This window comes from Juglans microcarpa x Juglans regia, chromosome 2D (assembly GCF_004785595.1).
Source record: "Juglans microcarpa x Juglans regia isolate MS1-56 chromosome 2D, Jm3101_v1.0, whole genome shotgun sequence".
Classification (NCBI taxonomy): domain Eukaryota; kingdom Viridiplantae; phylum Streptophyta; class Magnoliopsida; order Fagales; family Juglandaceae; genus Juglans; species Juglans microcarpa x Juglans regia.
This window is the reverse complement of record NC_054596.1, coordinates 30,003,963-30,031,464: the sequence shown is the minus strand read 5'-3', so window position 1 is coordinate 30,031,464 and position 27,502 is coordinate 30,003,963. Positions and strand designations below refer to the sequence as shown.

At 35.8% G+C, this 27,502-nt stretch overlaps 1 protein-coding gene across 1 annotated transcript; it reads left to right on the top strand.

Annotated features, from left to right (window-relative positions):
• The first annotated feature begins 966 nt into the window (after positions 1-966).
• On the top strand, positions 967-27,228 carry LOC121248561 (DExH-box ATP-dependent RNA helicase DExH6-like). Its single transcript, XM_041147056.1, has 14 exons — positions 967-1,325; positions 4,800-4,890; positions 5,079-5,391; positions 5,523-5,597; positions 6,592-6,636; positions 15,496-15,586; positions 15,701-15,759; positions 16,120-16,281; positions 21,448-21,500; positions 22,405-22,438; positions 22,856-22,945; positions 23,040-24,044; positions 25,154-26,254; positions 26,386-27,228. Exons 1-14 carry the CDS (start codon positions 1,193-1,195, stop codon positions 26,854-26,856), a joined length of 3,723 nt encoding a protein of 1,240 aa, XP_041002990.1. The 5' UTR covers positions 967-1,192; the 3' UTR covers positions 26,857-27,228.
• The last annotated feature ends 274 nt before the right edge of the window (positions 27,229-27,502 follow it).

Below are 27,502 nucleotides of genomic sequence, written 5' to 3'. Positions count from 1 at the left end.
TTAAATATTTGAATTGTATTGTCTATAACTTTTAATCATTTTTATTAATATTAAAATAAATAATTTAAAATTATGAAATGTCTGATTAAACTTTTTGAACCGTCCCATTAGATTTGTTTGAAAATAAATATCATTTCAAAATTCTCATTTCATCTTATCTCATTTTTAAATATAATTTAAATATAAATATTTTCAAACTAATCATTATAATTTTTTAAAATAATTATTAAAATTTTTAAAAATTTTTAAATAAAAATTAATTTAAATTTTTAAAATTTTTAAAATTTTAAATAAATTTAATTCAAACAACCTCATTAAAGTTACAAAAATATATAAAATTAAATAACAAGATAAAATAGCAATATAACAACAAAAAATAATAATAATAAATTTGTAGTTATATATAAAATACTATATTTGCCTTGTGCTTATAACTTAATGATTTTCATCTTCTCCGTATAAGAGGTAAAAACATATAAAAAATTGAGGTTAAATGCATGAATTAAAATTATTTAGATTAATATTATATTTTTATCTGTACTAATCAATCAATTTATATTTAATATTTTTTGATATATGATATTAAATATTTGAATTGTATTGTCTATAATTTTTAATCATTTTTATTAATATTAAAATAAATAATTTAAAATTATGACATATCCGATTAAACTTTTTGAACAGTCTCATTAGATTTGTTTGAAAATAAATATCATTTCAAAATTCTAATTTCCTCTTATCTCATTTTTAAATATAATTTAAATATAAATATTTTCAGACTAATCATTATAATTTTTTAAAATAATCATTAAAATTTTTTAAAATTTTTAAATAAAAATTAATTTAATTTTTTAACATTTTAAAAATTTTAAATAAATTTAATTCAAACAACCTCATTATTATTAAAAAACTAATTACTCCTATTTACAAAATTCTCTCTCCTCAAACGAGCCCTAAAACAAATGAAAACCGGCGTTCGCTTTTCCAACTGGGAGCATCAAATAGCATATACTTGGGGCGGAAAGGGCAAAATCTTACACCGACTGGAAGGAACCCTCCGAAAGGAAGTGGAAGCCGTAAAACAAAGCCTGAGCAGTATCCTTCTGCCTCCCATTATTCTATTCTTGTCCAGGGGACCTGTATCTTCCCGTCTATCGTAGGTACCAAACTAACTGAGAGAAAATCAGCCAAGATGGCGAAGAAGAGACAGAAGAAAGGAGACCAGAATGCTAAAACGGCTGAAACGAAAAGGCTTATCATTGCCGAAGCCACAACTATTCGCATATCCCAACAACTGCAGAAGTTTCATGAATCGAAAGATGAAGGTGCCAATAATGCTTGAATATTATTGCTCAATTTTTTGATACCGTTTTTGTTTCAGAATGGAATAATATTATGTGGGTATTGGTTGATTATATATTTTTTGTTCTCAGTTACTTATCAAAAAAATATTTTTTATTCTCAGTTAAGTGCATTTGAGGCTGGGTTCTAGTTTCGGTGTTTCATCGAGTCTTTTTTTTTTTTTTTTTTTCCCGTGTTCGTAAAGTTATTTGAAATGATCATTAGTACATACTGTTTCTGAATTCATTTCTGCGGGGCTGTTTGTCTGAAACTGTAAGATTTTTTTAATTAGTAAACAAATAGTTTTATTAACGATATGGCTAGGCATAACTCAAGTACCCGGGACATATTCGTAAGAAAATTGAAAACACCGAATGGGTTTTGCGTCTAAGTACTTAGAATTATCATGTGGGTGTTCATTCGGTATGGGTTTCGTGCATTTGATTTTTTTTTTTTATTTGGGGGGGGGGGGGGGGGGGGAGGAGGAGGGTTATGGATTTTCATTGGTCTTTTTGGTATTTTCAGTAAAAAAAATTTGTTCCAACTAAGTGTATTTTTGCTGGAGTATTGTTCTGAAAATAAAAGAAAAAGAATTCAACTGTGTTTATGTTTCTGCTGTGTTCTAAATTAAACATTTTTGTTTGGTGCTTGAACTTTAATTGGAGCTTAAAATATATAAAATGGGCGGTTTTGGTTGTATTTATTTTGTCAAATTGTTTTTCTAAAGGTTCCTTTTCAATTCGTTAAATGAAGGTATGGGAGGCTCAAAAACCCTTTTTTAAATTGTCTGGTGGGTGTACTCTTTTAGAATGCCCCTTTCAAAGTTATTTCTGATGACGAGCGATCTCAAATACTGGGCAAACACAGCATGTCCTTTTATCTGGTTAAACCCTGAACCCTTATAACGCGTTCTAATCACACAAATAAGGTAAACCATCGGCTTTTCACAAATGGGACGTGATCCTAAAATTTGCTTGCACCCAAGGGTTCGAACCTTTGATCTAGAGGGAACAAACTACCAACACCATGACTCTAGGCTCTTACCAGTTGAGCCAATCCCTAGGGATTTGCCCCTTTGAACGTTATTTGCATGATAGGCCTCTTGTGATTTAAATTCTTTTGAATTTTCAAAGTTTATTTTTGTAACACCCCTTTCTTGTAGGTATAGGAATTCTACTAAAAATGTATAACATGCGCTAGGTAAGTGACTCAACAAAATAAATTACCTCATTTTATTGAAATTATAGCACATAACCTCTGGAATCTTAAATTTAGAGTTAATTCTGTGTAAAGACGCTTATCAACTAAGGGCATGTTTGGACACTTATATATTCTCAGATATTCTCAAAACTTCTCATAATTTCCTTCCCAAACATCACTCAAACACAAAGCACTTTTTAATTTCAAAGTTTCAATTTCTTTTGTCTAATTATTACCTAATCATTATCCAAACACAAAACCCAATACAACTTTTCCAAACTTCCAAACAAAACACAAAAATAATACAACTTTTTCAAATTTCAAAACAAAAATAATATTAAAACAATTTTTTAACTTTATAATATTTTTATTCTACTTTCTCTCTTTCATTTCCCAAAACCCAATAAAACATATTAACTCAAACTATGTCACTACTAATAACAAAATTATGAGATATTCTAAGTGTCCAAACGAGCCCTAAGTTTGGGATTTTGAAAAACTTAGCCTAATGCCCTGCCTGCCTGCTCAACATTGACATCACCTCCTTGGATGTTTGATAAAGAAAATAAAAGAGTGAGGCCCATGGAGGTGGCACAGTGGGGGGCTACTGCTGCTGCTGCTGTAAAATTTTGAGATGGAAGCAAAAGGCACTACAAGGGTGACAGCCACTATATGAAATCCTTAGGGTGTTTCAGGCAACACCTGCCATTGGTCATTAAAGCTGGAGGGGTGACATGGGCAGGGATGTTGGCTGATTTTAGGGGCTGGACAGCTTGGCTTTTAGGGATTCGTTTTGCATTTAACAGAGCAGAAATTTCTTAATATGTGCCAAGACCTACGTCAGCTTCAGGGCAGGAGACTTGCTGGGCTTTTTGTTTGAATATTATTGATCTGACTTGACTTCTAGGAAGATTACCTTTGAGTCCTGCTTATAAGACTTTTTTAATTTCACTAGAGAGATGTCGGAATCCCTTAATGTGATAGAACACTGGCAGTGACAGCTTGCTCAAGCCAACTTCTGCCATAAAGAAAAAAGGAGATCTTTCCTAATTTAATCCTAAGGGTCGATAGCTGGCTATAATGTTGAGATTCTAGGATTTCGGTCAATGCAAGTGGGCTATGACAGATTAGGAAATTTTCTTACTCTGCCTCGAGGCCCTTTATGGCAGATTTTCATTTAAGTCAAAAGTAAACCTGCCAGCCTTTAATCTTACCTAAATGGTACCTGAACAATCCAAAAGTAACCCAAAGGGGTTGGCCCAAGTGGTGAAGGCCTTGGTCTTGGGGTATCACTCTTTTCAAGGTCTAAGGTTCATCACCTCATGGGTGCAAACAATCATTTGGGGCCACACCCCTAGTGAAAAGCCAGCGATTTAACTAGTTCCGTGTAGGGAAACTTCCGAGGGTGCGGTGCATGGGACCGAGGTTTACTCTGCAGGGATGGGTCCGAAGGGCCCTGCCTTGGAGAGGTTCCCCGACATAAAAGAAAAAAAAACACAATCCAAAAGCAGTGGAAATTAGGGAAATTAAGGCATATTTCGAAATTATGAGAAATAAAACTTTAATTTCTCAAATATAGATACTTGGGTATGACATTTTCTCTTCTGCATGACCACTTTTACAGTGGGTGATTTGGATGCCTTGTTGCTACAGTAGGCTGTAGAGATGGGTTTTTGGTTTTCATTTTCCAGTACTAACTAGGTTTTGATCAACTGAAATGCAAGTGGCTTGCTTGAATATCCGTTACTTGTAGAAAAGAAAAGCTGTAGTATATTTCAATGATCAAGTTTTTTATTTTTATTTGATTTTAGTTTTCTTAGGTTTTGCTTGATTTGAGAGATTGGAGTATTCAGTAGAGGTAAATTATTTTGAATTTATTTTTCTTTTTTGAAGATTTGTTCACAGCTTATTAATTTTTGCTAAAGCTTTCAAGTTGATAATGATTCGAGTTAGGTGATGTAATGAAGCTGTTACTTTGTTTTTATTACTTCATTTGAATTTCTCAGGACTTATTTAAGTTGGTATGTGACCTGAGATTTGTCATTTATTCTATCTCAATGAATGAATATTACTGGAATATATGTGGAGAAAAAGAAAAGAAAGAACTGCTTCTTGGCATTGTTATTTAGAAATTCATTTCTATTTCTAGTTTCCTGCTATTGATTCAATTGCGAATATTGTAGTTCTTGGACATCTTTTTAAAATATTTTCTGCCAACACATTTATATTAACCTCTGGACTTTCACTCTTACATGCAGTCTACATGTTTCAAGAAAACCTGTCAAACCATGAACGTGCAGTAGTGCATGTATTATGCAGGAAAATGGGTATGACATCCAAGAGTTCAGGGTAAGTGCTCTTAATTATGTCTACCCCTTTTTTGATAGCGCTGAATATAACAGTTAAATTCAAATGGGCCTTACCTGCTTTCAGATTTATAATCTTGTTCTATAAGGAAAGCTTGCAGGTTTCCATGTTTAGATTTAGTGAGTGAATTATTTTTGCTAATAGTCTATTATGAACCTAACTTTGTGTAGGCGTGGCGGCCAACGAAGGGTTTCTGTTTACAAAACTAAAAAGAAAGTTGACACCACGAAGGGTTTGGAGAGTCTACCATGTTTGAAATTTTCAGAAGAGGCAAAATTGGTTTTGCAGGATTTGTTTATTCAATACCCACCTGATGATGGAAAGATTGACTATGGAATGGTTGGGAAACAAGCTGAAAAGATTGATAAAACAAGACAAAGGAAAGATGATATTTTCTGCAAACCTTCAATGAGTACAGCAGAAATTGCAAAGAAAGTGAAGTTACTTGCTTCCAAAATGGAGAAGGAAGGATATTTGAAGCAGGTGGTTCTGACTTATGAACTCAGTTAAAGCTTTATGAACATGGTTGTTTAGATTCATTGCTGTTTTATAGCCATAATTTCTGTGAAAGTGTGTCCTCATAGGGAAAGGTTTTGCTGACTTCGCGCATGCAGGTCACTGAAGAGAGGACTAAGCTCCCAATTGCATCCTTCAAGGATGTCATTTCATCAACAATTGAATCTCACCAGGTTATATACAAGTTTACAGCAATGCTTGTTTTGCCCCTTTTTTTTTTTTTTTGCAAAATTTGTTAAAATATTTTTCAACTTCTACCAAAACATCAATCGAAACAATCTTCTATTTCAACTTTTCATCCGATAATTTGCCAAGATTTCAGTGAAAAGTACAAAACACAAAAACCAAAACCAAAAAAACTACCTCAAAAAATTATATTCAAATAACTTTTCAACCCATACCTTCGTTTTCTCAAAAACCAATAAACAATCATCTCAAAAAAACTTTAAAACATTTTCAAACATCCTAAAACTCTCTCTAAACAAAAAAAAATCTACATTATTTTTGGGAAATTTCCACTTGGAGACTAATCTGCAGATTGCATTATGCATGCCTTTTAGTTTTGGTATGTTACGACTCAAAGAAGGCTCCAAGCCACATCCATGCCTCCAAAATGAATAATCGATGTTACAATTGGAGCCTCTTGGAATCGTTATAAAGGTCTTGAACTTCTCATTGTCAAGCAATATGGGATTTCATTCACCGCCTTTCTATACACAATTACACAATCCTGGGTATTATAATCTCCCCCATTAAATCCCCAATGTCCTCTTCGGGCCAAGCCCATCATGGTGGCATGGCTTAAGTCCCACCCTTTTGGTTGAGGTTGACTCTGATACTATTTGTAACGACTCAAAGAAGGCCCAAGTCACATATATGCCAATTCCCAAGTCAATGTTATAATTAGAGCCCCTTGAAATCATTATAGAGGACTTAACCTTCTCCCTTCAAGCAATGTGAGATCTCATTTACCACCTTTCTGCACACAATTACACAAACCTGGGTGTTACTAGGTCTTCCATGTATAAGTCAAATATGTCTTTTGACAATGTATTTGGTTTACATATTGATTACTAGAACTTTTTTCCCTAGACTATTGAGTTGTGGTTTGAATGTTTGGATTCAGTTTCATTTCTAAAATTTTCTAACTCTCCTGTTTTAAAGCAGGTAGTTCTCATATCTGGTGAGACTGGTTGTGGAAAGACCACACAGGTTACAAATTCTTTGCTTTTATCTTTTTTGGTATATTTGTCGTACTGTGTCTGAAATTTGGCATTTAAATTTGCATTTTTGATTATGTGGTTTTTCCAACTAGTACACATATCCGGAATTCTATACTCATGCAATTATGGGTTATGTGTGAAGTATTTGATTGTTGTACTTGTGCATGCATTCTTGTCATTTTACTTTTTACAATCCAACAGACAGCAAAATATAAAGTGGATAAAACTTTTAATTTGTTTGGAATATTGAGGTTGTGATGCCAAAAAAGGTGGTAAATGCAACTTAATGCTATCATTAGAATTCATAATTACTTTTTGTGGTGATTATCAAATTAGATTATCCATCTACCAATTGTGTACACAAAAAGGGGCATGTTGAGAGGGGTTGAGCTGCTACTGCCTTGAATCATCTGTTATGTTTCTATTTGTGTTACATGTAATTTCTTCAGGTTTTTTATGCGTGTTTAAGATGCTACCATTGAAAATACTGCAGGCTAAAACGGCCAACTTAAGTTTGGACTGGCTGATCCACATACTCAAGATGTTCTTATATAGGATGCCATTTTAATTTTGAAATTTGAGTTTGTGTGATCAATAGAGGCAATAGATTACACGTCAACACCAGGTAATCCTTTTTTTTGTTATGGTTTTGAAATAATGTTTTTTGTAATTTTTAATTTTTACACACATGGACTAATTTGATCATTGGTGTTGACAAATGGACTAATTTGATCAAAGTTGAAATCACGAGGAAAAAGTTTAAAATTAGAGTAGATAGACTAATTTGTCCATAAGACAAAGCATAAGGATTATTTTAGTATTTACCCGATAAAAAAATGGATTATTTTAGGCCTCGTTTGTTTTTAGAGATGAGATGAGATGAATTGAGTTGAGATTAAAGTTAAAAAGTTGAATAAAATATTGTTAGAATATATTTTTTAATATTATTTTTGTTTTGAGATTTGAAAAAGTTGAATTGTTTATTTTATTTTGTGTGAGAATTTGAAAAAGTTGTAATGATGAGATGAGATTAGATGAGAAGTTTTCAAAGTTTTGGGTTTTATCCCTGAAAGCAAACTAGACCTTAGTATTTAACCCTTAAATAAACGTAAAAAGAGAAGAAAAAAGAATTTGGAAACCTTCATGCCTATGATCTTTAGACTTCTGGTTCACTTTACGTATCTCATCTATTATTTGCTAATGACACCCTAATCTTTTGTGGCGGCATTCACGATCAAATTCGATCTTTGAGGGCACTTCTTTTATGCTTTGAAGCTACTTCAAGGTTGAAAGTGAACTTGGCTAAATCAGAAGTAGTCTCAGTGGGGAATGTTCCGAATGTGGAAAGCATGGCTAATATTCTGGAATGCAAGATATCCCAGCTTCTGATGAAATAGTTGGGTCTTCCTTTGGATGCTCCGTTCGAGTAGAAATTGATTTGGGATGATGCACTAGAAAAAATGGAGTGGAAATTGGCTAGTTGGGAAGATGTATCCATCCAGAGGTGGTAGGGTCACTTTAATCAAAAGTACCCTTCCAACTCGCCAACCTACTTTCTATCACTTTTTTTGCTTCCCACCAAGGTGGCTCATCGCATGGAGAAACTTCAATAAGATTTCTTGTGTGGGGGATGAATGATGAGTTTAAATCTCACTTGGTAAAATGGGCCATGGTGTGCTCCCCTATCTTGAAAGGAGGATTCGGTATTTAGAACTTGCAATCTTTTAACAAAACTTTGCTTGACAAATGGCTATGGGGATACCACAATGAACGGGGAGCATTATTGAGAGCCTTCATGGAATCGAAGTATGGTGAACCATGGGGAGCATGGTGTTTGAATGAGGTAAGTGGGCCATATGGGGTGGGACTATATAAATACATGAGGATGGAACACATATTCAAGAAATTTTTGTTCTGTGGTGGGTGATGGGTTCAAAATCAAATTTTGGCATGATGTGTATGGTGATAGGACACTCAATGAAACTTATCTAGAATTTTATGGCATAGCAAGAATGAAAGAACCCTTAGTTGTGGACCTCTTAATCCTATCTCACGGTACTCCTCAATGGAATGTTACATTCTTCAGAGACGCACAAGATTGAGAAGTTGACGCTTTCTCCGAGTTTTATGATCTATTGTACTCTACTCGTATAATGAGGGGAGTTGAAGACAAGATCTTTTGGCGCCCTTCTAAGTAAGGGAAGCTTACAGTCCACTCCTATTATCAAGCCATGGTCACACATAATACAAATCCATTCCCATGGAAGAGTTTTTGGAAGACAAAAGCACCCTTGAAGGCAAATTTATTTGTTTGGACGTCTTCATTAGGGAAGATCCTTACAAAGAGTGGATACTCCCTAGATCGTCTATTGCTTCATTGTGAGATTGCTATGACCTTGTAGAATGACTTCTTTGCTCGGTTGGGATTAGGTTGAGTGATGCCGAAAAGGGTAATCAACCTCCTAGCTTCTTGGTGAGGCATCCGGGGAACCCTTAGATTGCAACAGTGTGGAAGATGGTCCCAATTTGTCTATGGTGGTGTATTTGGAGGGAAAGGAATGCAAGTAGCTTTGAAGATCGAGAGTGGTCAATGGATGAGCTTATAAGTTTATTTTTCAATACTTTAAAAAAAAAAGTTTATTTTTCAATACTTTACTTCATTGGTCGATTGTAATTGACTTAATGACTTCCTTGTATCTCTAAAGTAGCACGCATAGGTGACACTCTTGTATATTTTCTGTATACTAGGGCCTTTGTCTATTTGATGCTCGATTAAAAAAAAAAAAATGATATTGGTTGTATCCTAGATGAAATTATGCGGGGGTGGGGGCCGGGGGAGGGGTGGCCCGCCCCGTAGGGGGCGGGTATCACCCCTACTTAAGTCATAGCTTTTAACTTTTCCATATTAAGCTAAGACTCAATTGAAACTCGATTAAAACCCCTAAATTAATTTAGGGGTTTCAAAGATTAAAACCCCTAAATTAATTTAGGGTTTCGGATTAAAACCCCTAGACTTAAGTGTTCCTCTTGTATACTTTTGTGCATTGGTGTGTCACCCTTTTATTGATTTATAAAATTCCGATTACTTATCAATCGGAAAAAGTTTAAAAACTTATTAAAAGACACTGGGATTCAATTGCGGTAATGTATTCGCTCAGTCCAACTAAAACAACTTTTAGGGGTTTGAAAATAGATTTCTCATCTTATGATAGACACGTGATACCAACACTTGTTCTTTGGTACTTGGATTTTACCTATTACCATCAATAAAATTTATATTTGCTGATAAAAAAATACTTGTTCTTGGGATTTTAATTCTGATTTTACTTGACAGAAAAGTTTAATTTATGATTTGATAAATAGAAAGACAAACTAGGCAGGGATAGGCTCCAAAATCCACTCCTTCAAACTCTGACTCCTAATCCGAGCTAGAGCAAACTTTGGCTCTGGAAGCGAAGTCGGTTATTGTTCAGAGTTGAACAGATTATTGAAAACTTAAAATACAAAATCATAGAAACCCAAACAGTAGAAACACTAAACCAGAGACAAGATGCATTCAGCTTCAAAATTCAACTCCAAATAATGAAATAAACATGGAACTATTTCAACTTTAGAGTTCCAAAACCCAACAAATCATCATGAACAATTTCAATCGAGTGGTTAGCAAATCATGAAATGTGAGAGAATATATTTACCAACTTCTTGTAGTTGTGCATCTTTGTCTCTGATTGGGCAAAAGCTACCAGAATGGGGGAACCGAAGAGTAGATGGTTTGACTGAACAAGAGAGGCAGAAACGTGATTTTGGGAGAGCTGAGAGAGAACAAGAGAGGCTGAAAGAGAAGGACAATATGGAGGGTTCTAGCAAAGAAGAGAAATGGCTAATGGGTGGTTGTAGGGAGTTTGTTTGAATATATAATTAGGGCTTATTGAAACGGTGAGAGGCTGAAATGGTGTCATTTAGATAAAAAAAATTCTCATTTGTTTCTACATATGCTCAACTCGGGACTTCTGGGTGTTTAAGAAGTTAAAACTAATGGAGTAACCTAAGACAATTTCAAAGTTGGAGTTGAAGTTGGGAGTTTGGACTCCCAACTTTGACAATTTTGGTGGTTCAACTCTGACTTCAAGTTCTACTCTAAATCTGAAAATTTCAACTTCGATCAGAGCGGATTTGGAAAGAAATCGGAATGTAAATTCAAAACTTTTGCACCACCCCAACATTGGGATTGAATCGCCGTATTGTAATCTCTCAATCCCACTTTAAATAACTCTTAGGGGTCTGAAAATGGATTTCTCAAATGGCTTAACTGGAGAACTAAGTTGGCTAGTATTTCTTTTGATTCAGTTGCAGCATTGTGGTTGGAGAGACAATTTGAGGAGAGAGAGGTGGTGAGATCTTTAAATGGAGATAAGGCCTCAGGATTGATGAATTTTTTTTGGCTTTCATCCAAGCTTGTTGGCATGTGGTGAAGGAGGAGGATATTGTGAAAGTGTTTTGTGATTTTTACACCAATTGTAACTTTGTTAGAATTAAAAATACGTATGTTTGCTAGACCGGGGCTGGGGGGGAGATCAAGGATTTTTGACCCATCATTCTTGTGATTGGTGGCTACAAAATAATTTGAAAGTTCTAACAGTTTGCTTAAAATGTCTTTGGTGAAAATAATGTCGCAATCTCAAAATGATTTTATTCGGGGAAGATAGATTCTAGATTTTTTGTTTATTGCTAATGAATTCCTAGCTTGCCTAATTAGATTAGGTCAACTAGGAGTGCTTTGAAAGCTTGATGTACAAAAGGTATTAGACATTGTAAATTCGGGTTTTTTCTTGTAAATGTTGAGAAGGTGTGGCTTTGGGTAGAGTTAGTGTAGTTGGATTGCCCACTGTATCTCGACAATATGTTTTTCAAATTTGGTGAATGCTAGCCTAATGGATTATTAGGAGCTCTAGGAGACTTCATCGGCTGGACCATTTGTCTCAACTTATCTTTGTCACTATCATGAAGGTACTTAGTAGGATGATTTCAACTAAAGTCAATGGGGCTTTTCTCTTTTTAATCTTACTTCTCTATGGAGAGGGTGATTTCACATGATTTTTTTGTAGATGATACATAAATTTTTGTGAGGCAAATCCCAACTACCTCCAGTATATACAATTCTTTTTTTTATGAGCGGTTTCTGGCCTTAAGAGTAGTCTGGCTAATCTAAATTGTTCCTAGTTGGAAATGTTGAGAATGTTGAAAGTTTGGTGAGTAGTTTTGGTTGTATGGTAGCCTCTTACCTATGACTTATTTGGGTCTTCCTTTTTGAGCTCCTATCAAAGCAAAGTTTATTTGGGATGGGATTCTTGAAAAGATGGAGTTAGAAATGTATCTACCAAAGGAAGGTCGGATCACCTTGGTCAACACTACATTATTGAACTTGCCTACTTAATTTTGCCCCTTTTCCCATTTCTTGCAAGCATAGCAAATTGTCTGGAGAAATTACAAAGGAATCTTTTGTGAGGTGTTGTAGGCGAGGAGTTCAGATTTCATTTGGTAATGTGGTCTAAAGTTTGCTCTCCAGTATTGGTGAGTGGTTTGGGGGTTTTCAATTTGATGTGGTTCAATCATGCTCTCTTGGGGAAATGGATTTGGCATTTTTCCTTGAAGATTGGTGTTGGATGCAAAATATGGTAGTTATTATTGAGGGTGGAGTTCCAATTAGGTGAATTGGCCGTATGGATAGGTCTATGGAAAAGTATGAGAAAGGGTTGGGGGGAATTTATTTGGTGTATTCAATATGAGGTGGGTGATGGAATGATAGGAGCTTTGAGAATAAGGGTAGGGTCTTTGGAGGTGAAAGATTTCCGTTCTATAAGTTTGGTGAGTCTGGTGTACAAGATCATTTCGAAGGTTCTAGCTAATCGTTTGAGTGTAGTTACGGGGAAGATCTTCGCAAAGTCACAAAATGCTTTTGTAAAGGGATGAAAAATTCTCGATTTAGTTCTTATTGCTAATGAATGCTTGGAAAGTAGATTCAGAGCTGGTGCCCTAGGTATCCTTTGCAAACTAGACATGGAGAAGGCCTTTGATCATGTAAATTGGGAGTTTTTGGTGTATCTTGGTAGGTATGGTTTTGGGGAGAAATGGTGTAATTGGATGAAACATTGCATCACAACTGTCAGATTCTTAGTTTTGGTTAATGTTACTCTTGAAGGTTTTTTTTAAAAGCTCTTGGGGTTTGAGACAAGGGGATCTTTTGTCTCATTTTCTGTTCATTCTAGTAAAGGATGTGTGAGTAGAATGTTGAAGGCGGCGAAAGATAGGGGCTTTATCTTAGGTTTTTTGGTGGGAGGTTCATCGAATGGTAGCATAACTGTCTCACATCTTGATTCTTTGTGTGCTGGACCCTGATCAAGTTCATTCCTTGAGGGCTCTTTTGCTTTGTTTTGAAGTTGTTTCTGGACTTGAGAGATGAATTTATTGAAATCTGAAATGGTTCATGTCGATTGTAAATAATTTAGGGGAATTGGCTGGTATACTGGGTTGCAAGGTTTCATCTTTGCCTATGAAGTATCTTGGTCTTTCTTTGGGGCTCCTCATAAATCCAAGGCTATGTGGGATGGGATTATCAAAAAGACTGAATGTAGATTGACTGGTTGGAAAATGATTTATTTGTCCAAAGGTGGTAGAATCACCTTATTCAAGAACATTTTATCTAACCTTCCAATAGACTTTCTTTATTTCCTTTGCCTGTAGGGGTGGCTAATAGAATGGAAAAGATTTTTCGAGCTTTTTTGTGGGAAGGTATAGAAGATGAGAAAAAAAAAAAAATTCTATTTGATCAAGTGGGATAAGATTTGCACCCCTTTATCTTGTGGAGGTTTGGGGGTTAGAAAATTGAGAACATTCAATGAGGCTCTTTTAGGGAAATGGTTGTGGCGGTATCATCGGGAAGGGGATGCTCTGTGGAGGAATGTTATTGATGTCAAATATGGGAGTATTTTAGGTTCAAATCCCCTTGGGTGCAAACAATCTCTAGGGGCCACACCCACTGGTGAAAAGCCAGCGATTTTATCAGTTCCATGTAGGAAAACTTCCGAGGGTGCGGTGCACAGGATCGGGGTTTACTTTGCAGGGGTGGGTCCAAAAGGCCCTGCCTTAGAGAGGTTCCCCGACATAAAAAAAAAAAATATGGGAGTATTTGGCAAGGTTTGTGCTCAAATGAAGTAAGGAGGGGTGTATGGTGTGGGTGTTTGGAAATTTATCAGAAATGGTTGGGGAGAGTTTTTCAGAAATTTCAGATTTGAGGTGGGAAGGGGAACACGAATCAGATTTTGGCATGATATATGGTGTGACGATGTTGCTTTGAAGAATGCTTTCCCTTCTCTTTATAGGATTGCATTGGATAAGAGTGCCTCTGTGGCTGATTACATGGACATATCTTCTGGTTTTCTGCAGTGGTATAGAGGTTTATTAGAGCTGTTCAGGATTGGGAGGTGGGGGATATTACTGAATTTTATAATGTTATATGCACTGAATTAAAGGCTGGAGGGGAGGATAGGTTGCTTTGGATTCACTTGGGAAATAAGAACTTTTCAGTCAGATCATTTTATGGGTTGCAATCTTTACTAGGCTTGGTATTGCTTGGGTAATGCTTAGGAGGGTGGTAGATTTATTTTCATGTTGGAGAGGAATTCAGGGCAATCGTCAAATCGCATTCTGTTTGGAAGATAGGTGTCATTATGCCTAATGACTTGGAATGAGAGGAATGATCGCTGTTTTGATAATAGGGAACGCTCGATGGGAGGGTTTAGAGATTTTTTCTTCCATACTTTGTTATCTTGGGCTTCGGCTATTGTATTGAATGGGAATAGCTTTAATGACTTTTATGCTGCTTTTCATTGCAATTAGCTTGTAATTAGGTTTTTCTCTTGTATACTTCCTGTGTCCTTGAGCTTTGCCTAATTATATGGATTAATAAATTCTTCTTACTTATAAAAACAAAAAGGGAATGGATGGTGGCAGATATTAAGGATTGTTTTTTCAAGACCCTTTATCCTTAGTTTTGTACTCGTCTTGGTTGCTCTATCTCTAGTGTTTCTGAACATTTTCTAGCCCTTTTCCACTCTCTCATTAGGTGTTTCTCATGAGTCATGATACCCTGTGTACTCAGACTATACCTATCTAATACCTCTTCATTAATAAAATTTTCTTATAAGAAAGGAAATAGATTCCTCAAAAGCATGTTTTGATCTGTATAAATATGTGTGCCTAAAGTATTGTTACTAGCTCACATTGGTATTTTCAAGTATGATCTTAGCCATGGCTCATACACCACTGACCCATAGACTATGTTTTATGAATGATGTTTTAGCATGAAGTTATTGTGATTAGGATTACCAAAAAATAACTAAGCAGTGGACACTAGTGGCCATTATATATTGCAAGAGTATATTGTTAAAGAAGAGAGCAATTCTCACTCTAATAAAGAAACTTACAAATCTTGAGCTGCTTTATGATTTTCCATCAATCTTTATGATAAGCTTCTGTTGCTTGGCTTTTGCTTTTGATAACTTTGTCATCTTTGATGATGCTGGCCAGCAAAAAGTTCAATTTATGTATATAACTAAATACATGCATGAAACATACATTTGTTAGATGGTATGTGTGCATATACTAATGCTTTTTTAGCTTTTTACATGTATTTATCAGAGGTTTTAACAATAATGGGATCTATTTGAACTATTATCCAGAAAAAAAATTGTAAAATTTTACTGTTATCTTACTGCTTCCCATATATATTGAAGTCGACGTACTCTTTTATCTGCAATATAAACTAATTTCCTTTTCAAATATTGTTCAGGTCCCCCAATTTCTTCTAGATTATAAGTGGGGTAAGGGCGAGGTTTGTAAAATTGTGTGTACTCAACCTCGACGTATCTCTGCAACATCAGGTGTGCACTCATTGCTGTTGCCTCCAAAGTTATTGTTTTTAATAAAATATAATTTCTGTTTTCGTAACTTAAGATGAGCACAATTGTGAAACTCAGTTACTTTTGTATTTTTAGTTGCTGAGAGAATCTGTTATGAAAGAGGAGGGAATGTTGGAGATGATATTGGATACAAGGTAATGTCACGATTTTCTTGATTTGCTAGGTTGTCCTCTATATTATGTTGGATTTGCAGTGGATCTAAGCTTTCTGCCCAGTAATTTGTTACTGTTTCGTCCTTCAAAACAGATGTGATAATATGATTTTTCGTTATGTAATTAGGTATGTAGCTTATTAAAGTAGTATTTACTCAGGAAACATTATTATAACTTGCATTATGAATAATTGGCTTATCCTGGCCTGCAATTCGTGCAAGTTTCTTTGTAGCAGTGACTGGAGCTATCTATTTTAAATGATCCTTTCGTATGTTTATTTGTTTTTGTTTAGACATTGAGCTATTACGGCATTGCTAACTATTTTCTTTGTCTCCATGCTAGATACGGTTGGAAAGCAAAGGTGGAAGGAACTCATCAATTGTTTTCTGCACAAATGGGGTTCTGTTGAGGGTGTTAATTTCTAAAGGTGCTGGTAGGTCAAAGAGAGAGCTTGGAACGAAATCTGCAAAGCAAGATCTTTCTGATATAACTCACATTATTGTGGTAAGTTTCTTGCTTAGTAGATTCACATGATTTCTTTTCTGATACTAGGGTAGGAAAATATTTGGTCTTCCTTATTATTACCAATGTTCAGTTCACTCATTGATGGAAAGTTCTTGTTGACAAGATATTCATAGTCAATATAATAAAAACATGGTGTGCCTATGACAGAATTATGCTTTTAACTATTTTTTTCAAAGAGTCTCGTTTTGTTGGCTATTCCATTGATTTTTTTGTAAGTGGCTATTCCATTGATTTTCACAGGAAATAACTATCTTTTATTCCCATTTTGGATAATTGATATGTTTTCTTTAGTTTATTCTAATAGTTTTTCTTATTATATTGTTCTTTTCTCTGTTATTCATCGAGACTAAAACATATGAGTTTTTGGCATTGATGGGAGTCTGTTGTTTAGCAGCACTAGTGTGATCAGTTTGTTTGGCAGGTGAGTGTTGAGTGGCCTCTGGCAACAGTGGATGGCTTAGGCAAAGCTGATGCGATGAAGGAATTCGGCTCATGTAAAGAAAACTGTTTTCGATAGTTCAGTTGTGTTAACTTGTTACAAGGCTAAACCTTAAGGTTTTCTCGTGTTGGATACAAAGTGTTGAGTGCAAGATAGTGCTAGAATTTCTTTGGGAGGTATTTGGCTTGCTGAATATGGCGTGGTGGTGATAGTGGCTTTGCTATTATCCAGGAGAGTCATGCTAGGATGGTTTTGATTGAATTTTTTTGAAGCTGCCCAATGTGTATGCTTTTCTTTTATTCTATTGTCATCTTAGAAAATAGAGGATATCAGTTTCATGGTGTTTCTCGGTCATCTAGTTTGGGGAGTAAATTGGATACCAGTTTCATGGTGTTCCCTAGTCCTCTGGTTTGGAGAGTAAGTTGTGGGTGGAGGGTTGAAAAAATCCAAAGGGTTGGGGGAGTGTTAGAATGATTAAGTTACAGAAACTGTAAAGTTTTTGAAGGATATTATTCAGCACTAGAAACGAGTCATTAGGGCTTGGTGCACTTCATATTGTAGCTCTCTTGTGGAAGGCTTTAACCCAAGAGAAATTAGTCAGCTGTAGCATTCATGACCTTTCTTTTTCAATATTTTTGGACGGTCTAGTTTACTTAGTGTAGTACATTAAGTTTGGTGGTGCATGTGCAATATGGGAGACATGTAATCCTGGAGGCTAATTTTTTTTTTTTCAACTTTATGGTTTTAAGTTTTGTTATAACTAGCTAGTTGTGTAATCACTTCATGCGTGGGAAAATTTGTTAATTTTATTCTATTTCTAATTCTGTTCATAATCTGGTAGTGGAGTTGTTTGAATTTAACCTTCTTATATATTTTTAATTAATTAGATATAGAGGATAGGAAGGAATGTTAAAAAAAATAAGTGTTGTAGAAAGAAGATGAAGTGATTCAGACATTTAAAATTCCAAATTTTGTAATATATATCTGACTTAAAACTTCAAATTATTCGAAATTTATGCTTATTAAATTCAATAATGGATGATGTGTCTTAATATGAGCAAAGTTTTTACTTTGAAAACTATATGTATTTACTTTCACATGGTCATAGATCTCTTGGAGGTTAAAGGAGGGGACAAGTGCACGCAGTTATTCCACCAGGTGGCTAACTCATATAGGAGGATGTACAATACGAATGAGATGGTGAGGGTGGATGGAGTAGTTTCCTCATATCAATTTGCCATCAAGAATCACATTGTACATTATTATGGGCACCTACTTTCATAACAATATGCTTGGAGACCGAAAGTGGATGGATTGATTTTTGAGACAGTAGATCAACAGGTTTTAGGGTGGCTTGAGAGGCCTTTCGAAGAAGATGAGGTTCACAAAGTGGTCCAAAGCATGGTTAGTGACAAGTCTCTAGGCTCGGACGGGTTTATGATGGAATTCTTCCAAGTTTGTTGGGAAGTGATCAAGGATGATCTTAGGAAAGTGTTTCAAGAGTTTCATGCAAATGAAAGGTTTGAAAAAAACCTTAACACTACTTTTATAGCTCTTATCCTGAAAAAGTTCAGGATAATGGATGTTAAAGACTACCACCCTATTAGTTTTGTCAATGGGGTGTATGAGACATTGTTTAAAGTGTTGGTGAATAGATTGAGTATGGTGGTGGAAAAGTTAATATTGAAGTCTGAAAAAGTAGCCAAAGGTTGACAAATTCTAGATTTAGGCCCCGTTTGGATACAAAAACGGTTTTATCTCATCTCATCATTATAACTTTCTCAAATTCTCACACAAAATATAATAAACAATTTAACTTTTTTAAATCTCAAAACCATAATAAGTTTAAAAAATAATATTCTAACAATATTATATTCAACTTTCATCTAAAACCGTCTCATCTCATCTCACTATCCAAACGGGGCCTTAGTATTAATTGCAGTGCTTGGATGGAAGACTCGAGTCTAAAGAACTTGAGATACTTTGTAAGATGGATATGGAGAAATCCTATGACCACGCCAATTGGAACCTCTTGCTTTATTTGCTTGTAAGAAGTGGCTTTGGAAGAGAAATGGTGCTCTTGATAGCGTATTGTATTTCCTATAGTTCGCCTTTCTAACTTGGTGAATGGTTCTTCAATGGTTTTCTTTGACAAGTCCCATTGTCTGAGACTGGGGGACCTGCTCTCTCTACTACTATTTAGTAGTGTCATGGAACTTCTCAGTAAGATGATTTCAAGTCTTGTGGATGATGGCTTTCTCTCAAGCTTCACGATGGGGAATGGCAATTATATATAGCTCTCTTGATATCTCTCGCCTTTTATTTGCTGATGATACTCTCATCTTTTTGTGGAGTGAGTTAAGGTCACTTACAATCTTTGAGGGCATTCCTATGCTTTGAAGCCATCTTTCGTTTTGAAAGTGAATCTATTGAAGTTCGAATTGGTCCTGGTGGGAGATGCTCCAAATGTGGTGAATTTGGCTGGTATATTGGGATGCAAGGTATATTTCTTACCCATGAAATACTTTGGCTTACCTTTGGGTGCTACTTTCAAGTTGGAGGGTATTTGGGATGCCGTGATTGAAAAGGTGTTGACTGGCTACATGGAAGAGGTTATACCTATCTCAAGTGGGGTAGGCTTACATTAATCAAAGTATCCTCTCTGACCTATCCATATTTGTCTTATCTTTGTTTCCACTTCCCACCAATATTGCCAACCATATTGAGAAACTACAACGGGATTTCTTGTGGAGCAGGGTGGGTGATGAATTCAAATTCCATTTGGTGAATTGGACAACTGCATGCACACCAATACCAAGGGAGGACTGGGTGTTCATAATTTGATAAAGTTCAACCAAGCACTTTTGGGGAAATGGATGTGGCGATAACAAGAAGAAAGGGGGTTCTAAGTTCGGTGAAGCATGGGGTGGATGGTACTTGAATGAGGTACACAACCCACACGGGTGGGCTTGTGGAAACACATAAGAAGAGGATGGGAGGTTTTCTCTAGACATGCATATTGAGGTGGGAGATGGTTCCAATGTCAAATTTTTGCATGACAAACAGTGTGGTGATCGAAGCCTAAAATACATTCCCAGCAATTTTTGAGTTCGCACGAGCGAATGGTGCGTCAGTAGTTGATCTCTTCCATTTTTCTAGCAGTTCCCTCAGTGGAATGTTGAATTCATCACAGTAGCACGGGATTGGGAGTTGGATGTCATTACTTGTTCTTTGCAATATTGTAGTCCACAAGAGTGTTGGTGGGAACTATAGATGATCAGTTGGAGCCCCTCCAAGAAAGGTAGATCGTTGTACTAGATCTTGACTTGCCAAGGCATAAATGCCTTTCCGTGTAGAATATATGGAAGGCTAAAGTTCCTTTGAAAGCAGCTTATTTCTTTGGATAGCATCCCTAGGCAAGATCCTCACTATAGACAACTCAAGGAAATGCCGATCATGGTGTTGGGTTGGGTATTGCATGTGTACGAAGAACGGTGGAAGTCTGCTCCTACATTGTGAGGTGGCTAGGACCACATGGGATGACTTGTTTGCGAGAGTGGGACATGGCTTATGCCTAGAAGGTCTGTGGACTTTCTTGCAAGTCAGAGAGGTCTCCAAGGTAAAAACCAAAACTGGCAGTAATTTGGAAGATGGCACCTATTTGTATGTATTTGGAGGGAGAGAAATGATAGAAGCTTTGAAAATCGCAAGCGGACTATAGATGAACTGAAATCTTTCTTTTTTAAAACTTTGTTCCTATGGGGGCGATAGATTTTATTGGTCTAAATGTCCATAAATTTCTTATTTGGGTTGTAAATCCTAGTTAGGTATTACTTGTTTATAAGTCATGTGTAGTTGGGCTATGCCTATTATTTTATGAATAAAACTTCTTCATTACCTATAAAAAAATACGTTATGGGTATTTATGGTGCTAGGATGATGGTGATTAGTGTGGGGATGGGAGATTAAGGTGGGGTTTGGATAGTGAGATGAAATGAGATGATTTTAAATGAAAGTTGAATAAAATATTGTTAGAATATTTTTTTTAATATTATTATTATTTTGAGATTTGGAAAAGTTGAATTGTTTATTGTATTTTATGTGGGAATTTGTGAAAATTATAATGATGAGATGAGATGAGATGGGTTGAAATGATTTTATTATCCAAACCTAACCTAAGGCCTTGTTTGGTTATTCAGCTTCTTAGAAAAAATTCAAAATTCTTCAAAAAGGAATTTCAACTTCAATCCAAACATCTTTCAATCTCAAAACAATTTTGTATATCAACTTTTTGTTTCATCATTTGTCAGATTTCAGTTAAAAGTAAAAAACACAAAAATCAAAACAACTTTTACGAAAACCAATACAAAAACTACTATAAAAAATTATATTCAAACAACTTTTCGACTCTACCTATCCACTTTAACATACCCCAATACAAAACATATTTGAAAAGAAATATTCTAATTTTCCCATCCATTTTTGCAAAACCCAATAAGCAATAGGGTTCAAGAAAATTCTAAAACATTCTGTAGATTTCTCTTAACCAAGCATACTCTAAGAGCCTGTCACCAGAGATGATGTGCTCATCTGTAGGTATATAATGGAAAAACACAAGATTGCTCCTCGCTAATGGACTGACTCCTCACATATTTGAACTCAAATTGTTATGTAATGCTTGCAATGACCTCAATTTTACTTTGCAGGATGAAATTCATGAAAGGGATCGCTACTCTGATTTTATGTTGGCAATTCTGAGGTACGTAGTTTAGAGAAATGTGTTTCAAATAAACATGAATGTGTGTCTTGTAACTTGCATATGGGCATGATTGGGATGTAAGTGCATTATTTGGATACTTGAGTTTTAGAATGTCGGAAAAGCTCTTGCAAGAAATATGGCATTAAGATACCACGTCATTTATCCATTATGTAGAACATTTGTGTGTTTGAATCGCTCCCTGTATATGTGTTTTATTATTCTTTGATTGGTATGTATCTCAAAAAAAAAGAAAAAATGTATCGCAAGCCTCCCGTCCACCTTATGGTCAGCATCTGTTATCCCATCCTTATGGGTTGGGACAAAGCTGAATATTTATGTAGGTTTGAAATTTTAAAATATAATCTATATGTATTTTCGAATACTTGATTTTATTACCCAATCTTCACGTCATACAGATAATTCTTTTTATTTTGTCTATATATTGTAATTTAACTCAGCATTATCCAAGTATATTTTGTTGAGGGAAATAATTCACGAGGTCTAATTTAATTTATAAGTGCACTAAAGGAAAAAAAAAAATTCAATTTTAAGGAGAAAAAAACACATTTGAAGAGAAAAAAGGTCTAATTCGGAAATATGCATATTGAAGCTATTTTTAAGTAACAATTACACAACATTGAAGTAAATGTACACAATCATAAAAAATATAAAAAATTTAATTTAACTACTCACGTTCACATAAAACTTTAACTGAATTATAAATTTGACCCCACCCCTTTATCATTTTCTTTAATTTATCAGAAAATCTAAAATATAGAGTAAATAATGAAGCATAAAGAAAAGGGTATAGTTGTTAAGCATGGATGTCAGCTTATATTTATTGATTTTGATTTTTCCTTTTGGTTTTCAATTGATTTTGCTACTTTCGTTATCTGTTTTGCAGAGACATGCTTCCTTTATATCCTCATCTGCGTTTGGTTAGTTCCAATCTGTTTATCTTGCTTTTTGTTAAAAAATTTATTTTTTATATGCAAATTGCCTTCACTTTGCATTTTAAGTTATCAAAAGACCATAAACTACCTATATTTTCTAGTTTCATCCTCGGTTAGATCTAATCATTAAGATATATGAAAAATACCACATTGCACAATCATGACTCCCAGGTCTAAACTTAGGGTGAAAACGAAAATCTACGTAGTTTACAGTGCAAATTGAAACTTATGGTCGTTTAGGTCCAAAAGAGAAAAACAGGTGGCAGTTTGGTTGTGAGAGATTAAATGAGTAATTCACCCATTCTACATTCAATCTTGTATACTTTCAAGTTGTATTTTACTTCATATTGATAACCTTTTCCCCTTCTGGACCTTTGGTACTTATGGCTTGAAAACCAACAGATACTAATGAGTGCTACTCTTGATGCTGAACGTTTCTCGCAATATTTTGGTGGCTGCCCAATCATCCGTGTGCCTGGGTTCACTTATCCTGTAAACACTCTCTGTGTCACTATTACTTTTAATTATTATTTTTTTGTTGATTTTTAGGTTTAGTACTCAAAACAAGTTCTCCCCTATTTTGCAGGTTAAAACTTTTTATTTGGAGGATGTACTTGCTATCCTAAAATCGAAGGAACGTAATCATCTCGATAATACCTTATCAAGTGTCCCTATTGAGGACACACTGTTGACAGAGCAAGATAAGCTTGCTTTAGATGAAGCTATTAATCTGGCTTGGTCAAATGATGAGTTTGATCCGATCCTAGAATTGCTTTCTTCTGAGGGAACTTCAAAAGTGTTGAATTACCAGCATTCTTTGACTGGCTTTACTCCATTGATGGTATTTTCTGGAAAGGGTAGAGTGGCTGATATTTGCATGCTCCTATCTTTTGGGGCAGAATGCCATTTACGGGCCAAGGATGGATCTACTGCATTGGAGTGGGCTGAACGGGAAAACCAAAGAGAAGCCGCTGAAATACTTAAAAAACACATGGAAAGTGCCGTTTCCAACTCCATTGAAGAACAACAATTACTTGATAAGTATCTAGGAACAATCAATCCTGAACTTATTGATGTTGTTCTTATAGAGCAGTTGATTAAAAAAATATGTTTTGATTCACAAGATGGAGCTATCCTTGTTTTCCTACCAGGATGGGAGGATATAAATAGAACCAGGGAGAAATTAATTGCAATGCCATTTTTCAAAAATACTTCCAAGTTTATGATAATATGTCTTCATTCTATGATTCCATCTGCTGAGCAAAAGAAGGTTTTTAAACGTGCTCCTCATGGTTGCCGGAAAATTGTTCTAGCAACCAATATTGCTGAGACTGCAATTACCATTGATGATGTTGTTTATGTTATAGACAGTGGTCGTATGAAGGAAAAAAGTTATGATCCTTATAATAACGTATCAACTCTTCAATCTTCTTGGGTCTCAAAAGCAAGTGCCAAACAAAGAGAAGGACGTGCAGGTCGATGTCAGCCAGGAATATGTTATCATCTCTTTTCAAAGCTCCGAGCAGCATCTTTTCCAGAGTTTCAACTTCCTGAAATTAAGAGAATTCCAATTGAGGAATTATGTCTGCAGGTACTCCATTCCACCTCTAATGACGTACTGTTTTTGAACCAATAGCTATTAGGGTTTATGGGTCAAAAGACCGTAGTTGGAACTGTGATTTAGATCATCTAATGCCATCTGCAGTGCATCTCCTCTCGATTTGCTAAATCAGAGTAAAGAATCACTTTTTGGCTGGAAACCAACTTAGAAAAACTTATTTTTTAGCCAAAATGAAAACAATAGGAAAACAAAAAGATTGAGAATATTACAGTAGTGAACATACACTGTTTTGGTGTAGTCCCTTGCTATTTTATCGATTGGCATTCCATGTACTATGAAATATTTAATTTATTGTATCACTAAATCATCAAGCATAGGTGATGCTCTTGTATATATGCTGTGTACTTGGTTGATTGCTTAACCTTATTATCAATAAAGTTTTGTTTGCCAATAAAAAAACGTATTTTGAAATATTTATTAAGATTTTTAGTTGAATTCATATCCTGAGAACATGCTATAATGACTTGCTTTAGTGTGACACGGTGAGTGATTACCTGAGTTGCAACCCAGGGCTATGCTCTTATACTTCTGTACCATGCAAAGAATTGAATCTCTTTCCCATACTAGAACCATTCCTGGGACGTGCTATAAGCAGGCTGAGTTACTAGTGTGGGTTTCTGATAAGGAATAAATTTTATTCCTCCCCCTTTTTCAAATGATGAACTTGGGAGATGTAACAGTTCTTGTTCGGCATTAGGGGGAATGCTTGTATAGCTGCTGTGTGGAGAATGATTCCTCATTGTATTATGTGGTGCTTGTGGCTAGAGAGAAATAAGCGGTGCTTTGAAGACATGGAGCGTTCGTTGGAGGAGCTGAAGCGTTTCTTTTACAACACTTTATTCTCTTGGGCTTCGGCCATTATTTGTAATACGGATAATTTTCATGACCTGCTTGTATCTCTCACTAGTACCTAGTTGCAATTAGGTTTCATGTCCTGTTTGTATTTCCTGGGTACTTTGTTTCTATTCTTATTTCAATAAAACTTACTTTTACCTATAAAAAAAAAAAAAAAAAAAAAACAGTTCTTGTTCGGAACAAGGGTGATATTTGTGATGTTTAATTTTGTTTCTTATGTACAGGTGAAATTGTTAGATCCAAATTGCAAGATAGAAGATTTCTTGCAGAAGACATTAGATCCTCCAGTTTTCGAGACCATACGAAATGCAATAATTGTTCTTCAAGATATTGGAGCCTTGTCAATTGATGAGAAGTTGACTGAACTTGGGGAAAAGCTAGGTTCTCTACCTGTTCATCCTTTGACGAGCAAGATGCTTTTCTTTTCTATATTGATGAACTGCCTTGAGCCAGCCTTGACTCTGGCATGTGCCTCTGACTATAGAGATCCATTTACTCTTCCCATGTTACCAAAAGACAGGAAGAGAGCTGATGCTGCTAAGTCTGAGCTTGCATCATTATATGGAGGGCACAGTGATCAGCTAGCAGTAATAGCTGCATTTGAGTGCTGGAAGAATGCAAAGCAAAGAGGTCAAGAGGCACGGTTCTGTTCTGAGTATTTTGTCTCTAAAAGCACTATGAATATGTTGTCTGGTATGCGTAAGCAGCTTCAAAATGAACTAATTCGGAATGGGTTTATTGCTGATGATATTTCAAGTTGTAGCTTGAATGCACATGACCCAGGTATACTCCATGCAGTCCTTGTGGCTGGTTTGTATCCTATGGTCGGAAGATTGCGTCCACCTCATAAAAGTGGAAAACGACTTGTGGAGACCGCTGGCGGTGATAAAGTTCGTTTGCATCCTCATTCCACAAATTTTAAGTTATCATCAAGGAAAACTGATGATTGCCCTTTGATAATATATGATGAGATAACACGTGGGGATGGAGGTATGGTCATAAGGAACTGTACTGTGGCTGCACCACTCCCGTTGCTATTGCTTGCAACAGAGATTGCTGTTGCTCCCGCAAAGGATGATGATAATGATGATGAAGATGACGACGACGATGACGATGAAGAAGATAGTGATGATGAAGAAAGTGATGAAGGTGGGATGGAGATCGAGAATCGGTCAGGTGGACAACATGAAGAAAAGATCATGTCATCTCCTGATAATTCAGTTACTGTAATTGTGGATCGGTGGCTTTTTTTTGGGTCAACAGCACTTGATGTTGCTCAAATTTACTGCTTGAGGGAGCGATTATCAGCAGCAGTCTTATTCAAGGTAAACTTCCATTGTTCTTACTCCTGGGTCTGAGTGAATTGTACACTGCACCTTGACTAATGCACATGAGTTTCATGGGGTATGTTATCTTTCTAAAGTCACTTGCTCTTTATTTCATTTTTTTGTTGTAGGTAACACATCCAAAGACTGTTCTTCCTCCTGTTCTAGGGGCCTCTATGCATGCTGTAGCCAATATTCTATCTTTAGACGGGCTGTCCGGAATATCAATACCACTAGAACCTGTGGACTCACTGACTTCAATGGTAAATGCTACTGAGATTAACAAGTCTGCCCCAGGGAAGAGGAGAATGATGGTACAGAATTCAAATGAGCACCTCCGATCGCTTATGGGACATGGCACGCACCGGAAATCACCTTCCCGTCATCCCAATAGTGGAATTCCTAAATTAAAGGGAACAACAAACTTGGGTGATTTTTCAAGTGAGAGAGTTTGGTCACCCCGGAATTTGGCTGTCCAGAACATGTATGAGAAACCTGCGTTGCGGGGTCCCATTTCTGACGGGAATGGTTTGGGAATGTTTCACAAACATGGTCCAAGGGGAGATTCTCTTAAGCGGCAACGTGAGAATGAATCTAGATAATGGCAGTAATTAGTCAAATGTAATTCTGTTGTGGACAGCAAGATTGGTGGGTACTGAGCTGGTTGTATTAAAAATGTTGGGTGGTGCGGTTAGGCATCTTGCTTTTTGGAACGGAGGGTGCTGGTTCATATCCCTCCTGCCCCTTGACACTAAACTCACTCATTCAGGTAATGCTAAAGTAGGTATAGTGAAATGTGTTGCTCAACTTGCTTCAAACACCACTAGTTCATTTGATGTCCATGTTGGCTTCCTATTGCGTGCCCTGGGTTTAATTCTAGGCTTTTTAAGTCTGGCTAGGAATGTGTTTGAGACCAAAAGACAGTTACACATGTTTGTCCCCTATGGTAATAAATGCCTTTATTCTTGGGTTTAGGATTGTAGGTGCACACCATTCGCCTGGTTAAATTTGGGAAAGCAAAATCCAGTTTGATCACTAAACGATACATATTCAATTTAGCTTGGCTTCACCAGAACTTGTGACGCCTTCTCATTTAAAATCAGCTTTTACTCGTTTACTTAATATATGTATATATATTTGGACATAAATACATATGTATTGAGATGTTTGTGTATAAATATTTATACATGATACATATAAATATATATATATATATATATATTAATTAATGTTGTAGTGATATGCGCC

Bases quoted from the DNA above. Each gene is read 5' to 3' on its own strand.
- LOC121248561 (XM_041147056.1), top strand. From the start codon at position 1,193: ATGGCGAAGAAGAGACAGAAGAAAGGAGACCAGAATGCTAAAACGGCT. The intron at 16,282-21,447 runs GTAAGTTTCTTG...TTTACTTTGCAG, and splicing joins ATATAACTCACATTATTGTG to GATGAAATTCATGAAAGGGA. The intron at 21,501-22,404 runs GTACGTAGTTTA...TCTGTTTTGCAG, and splicing joins TTTATGTTGGCAATTCTGAG to AGACATGCTTCCTTTATATC.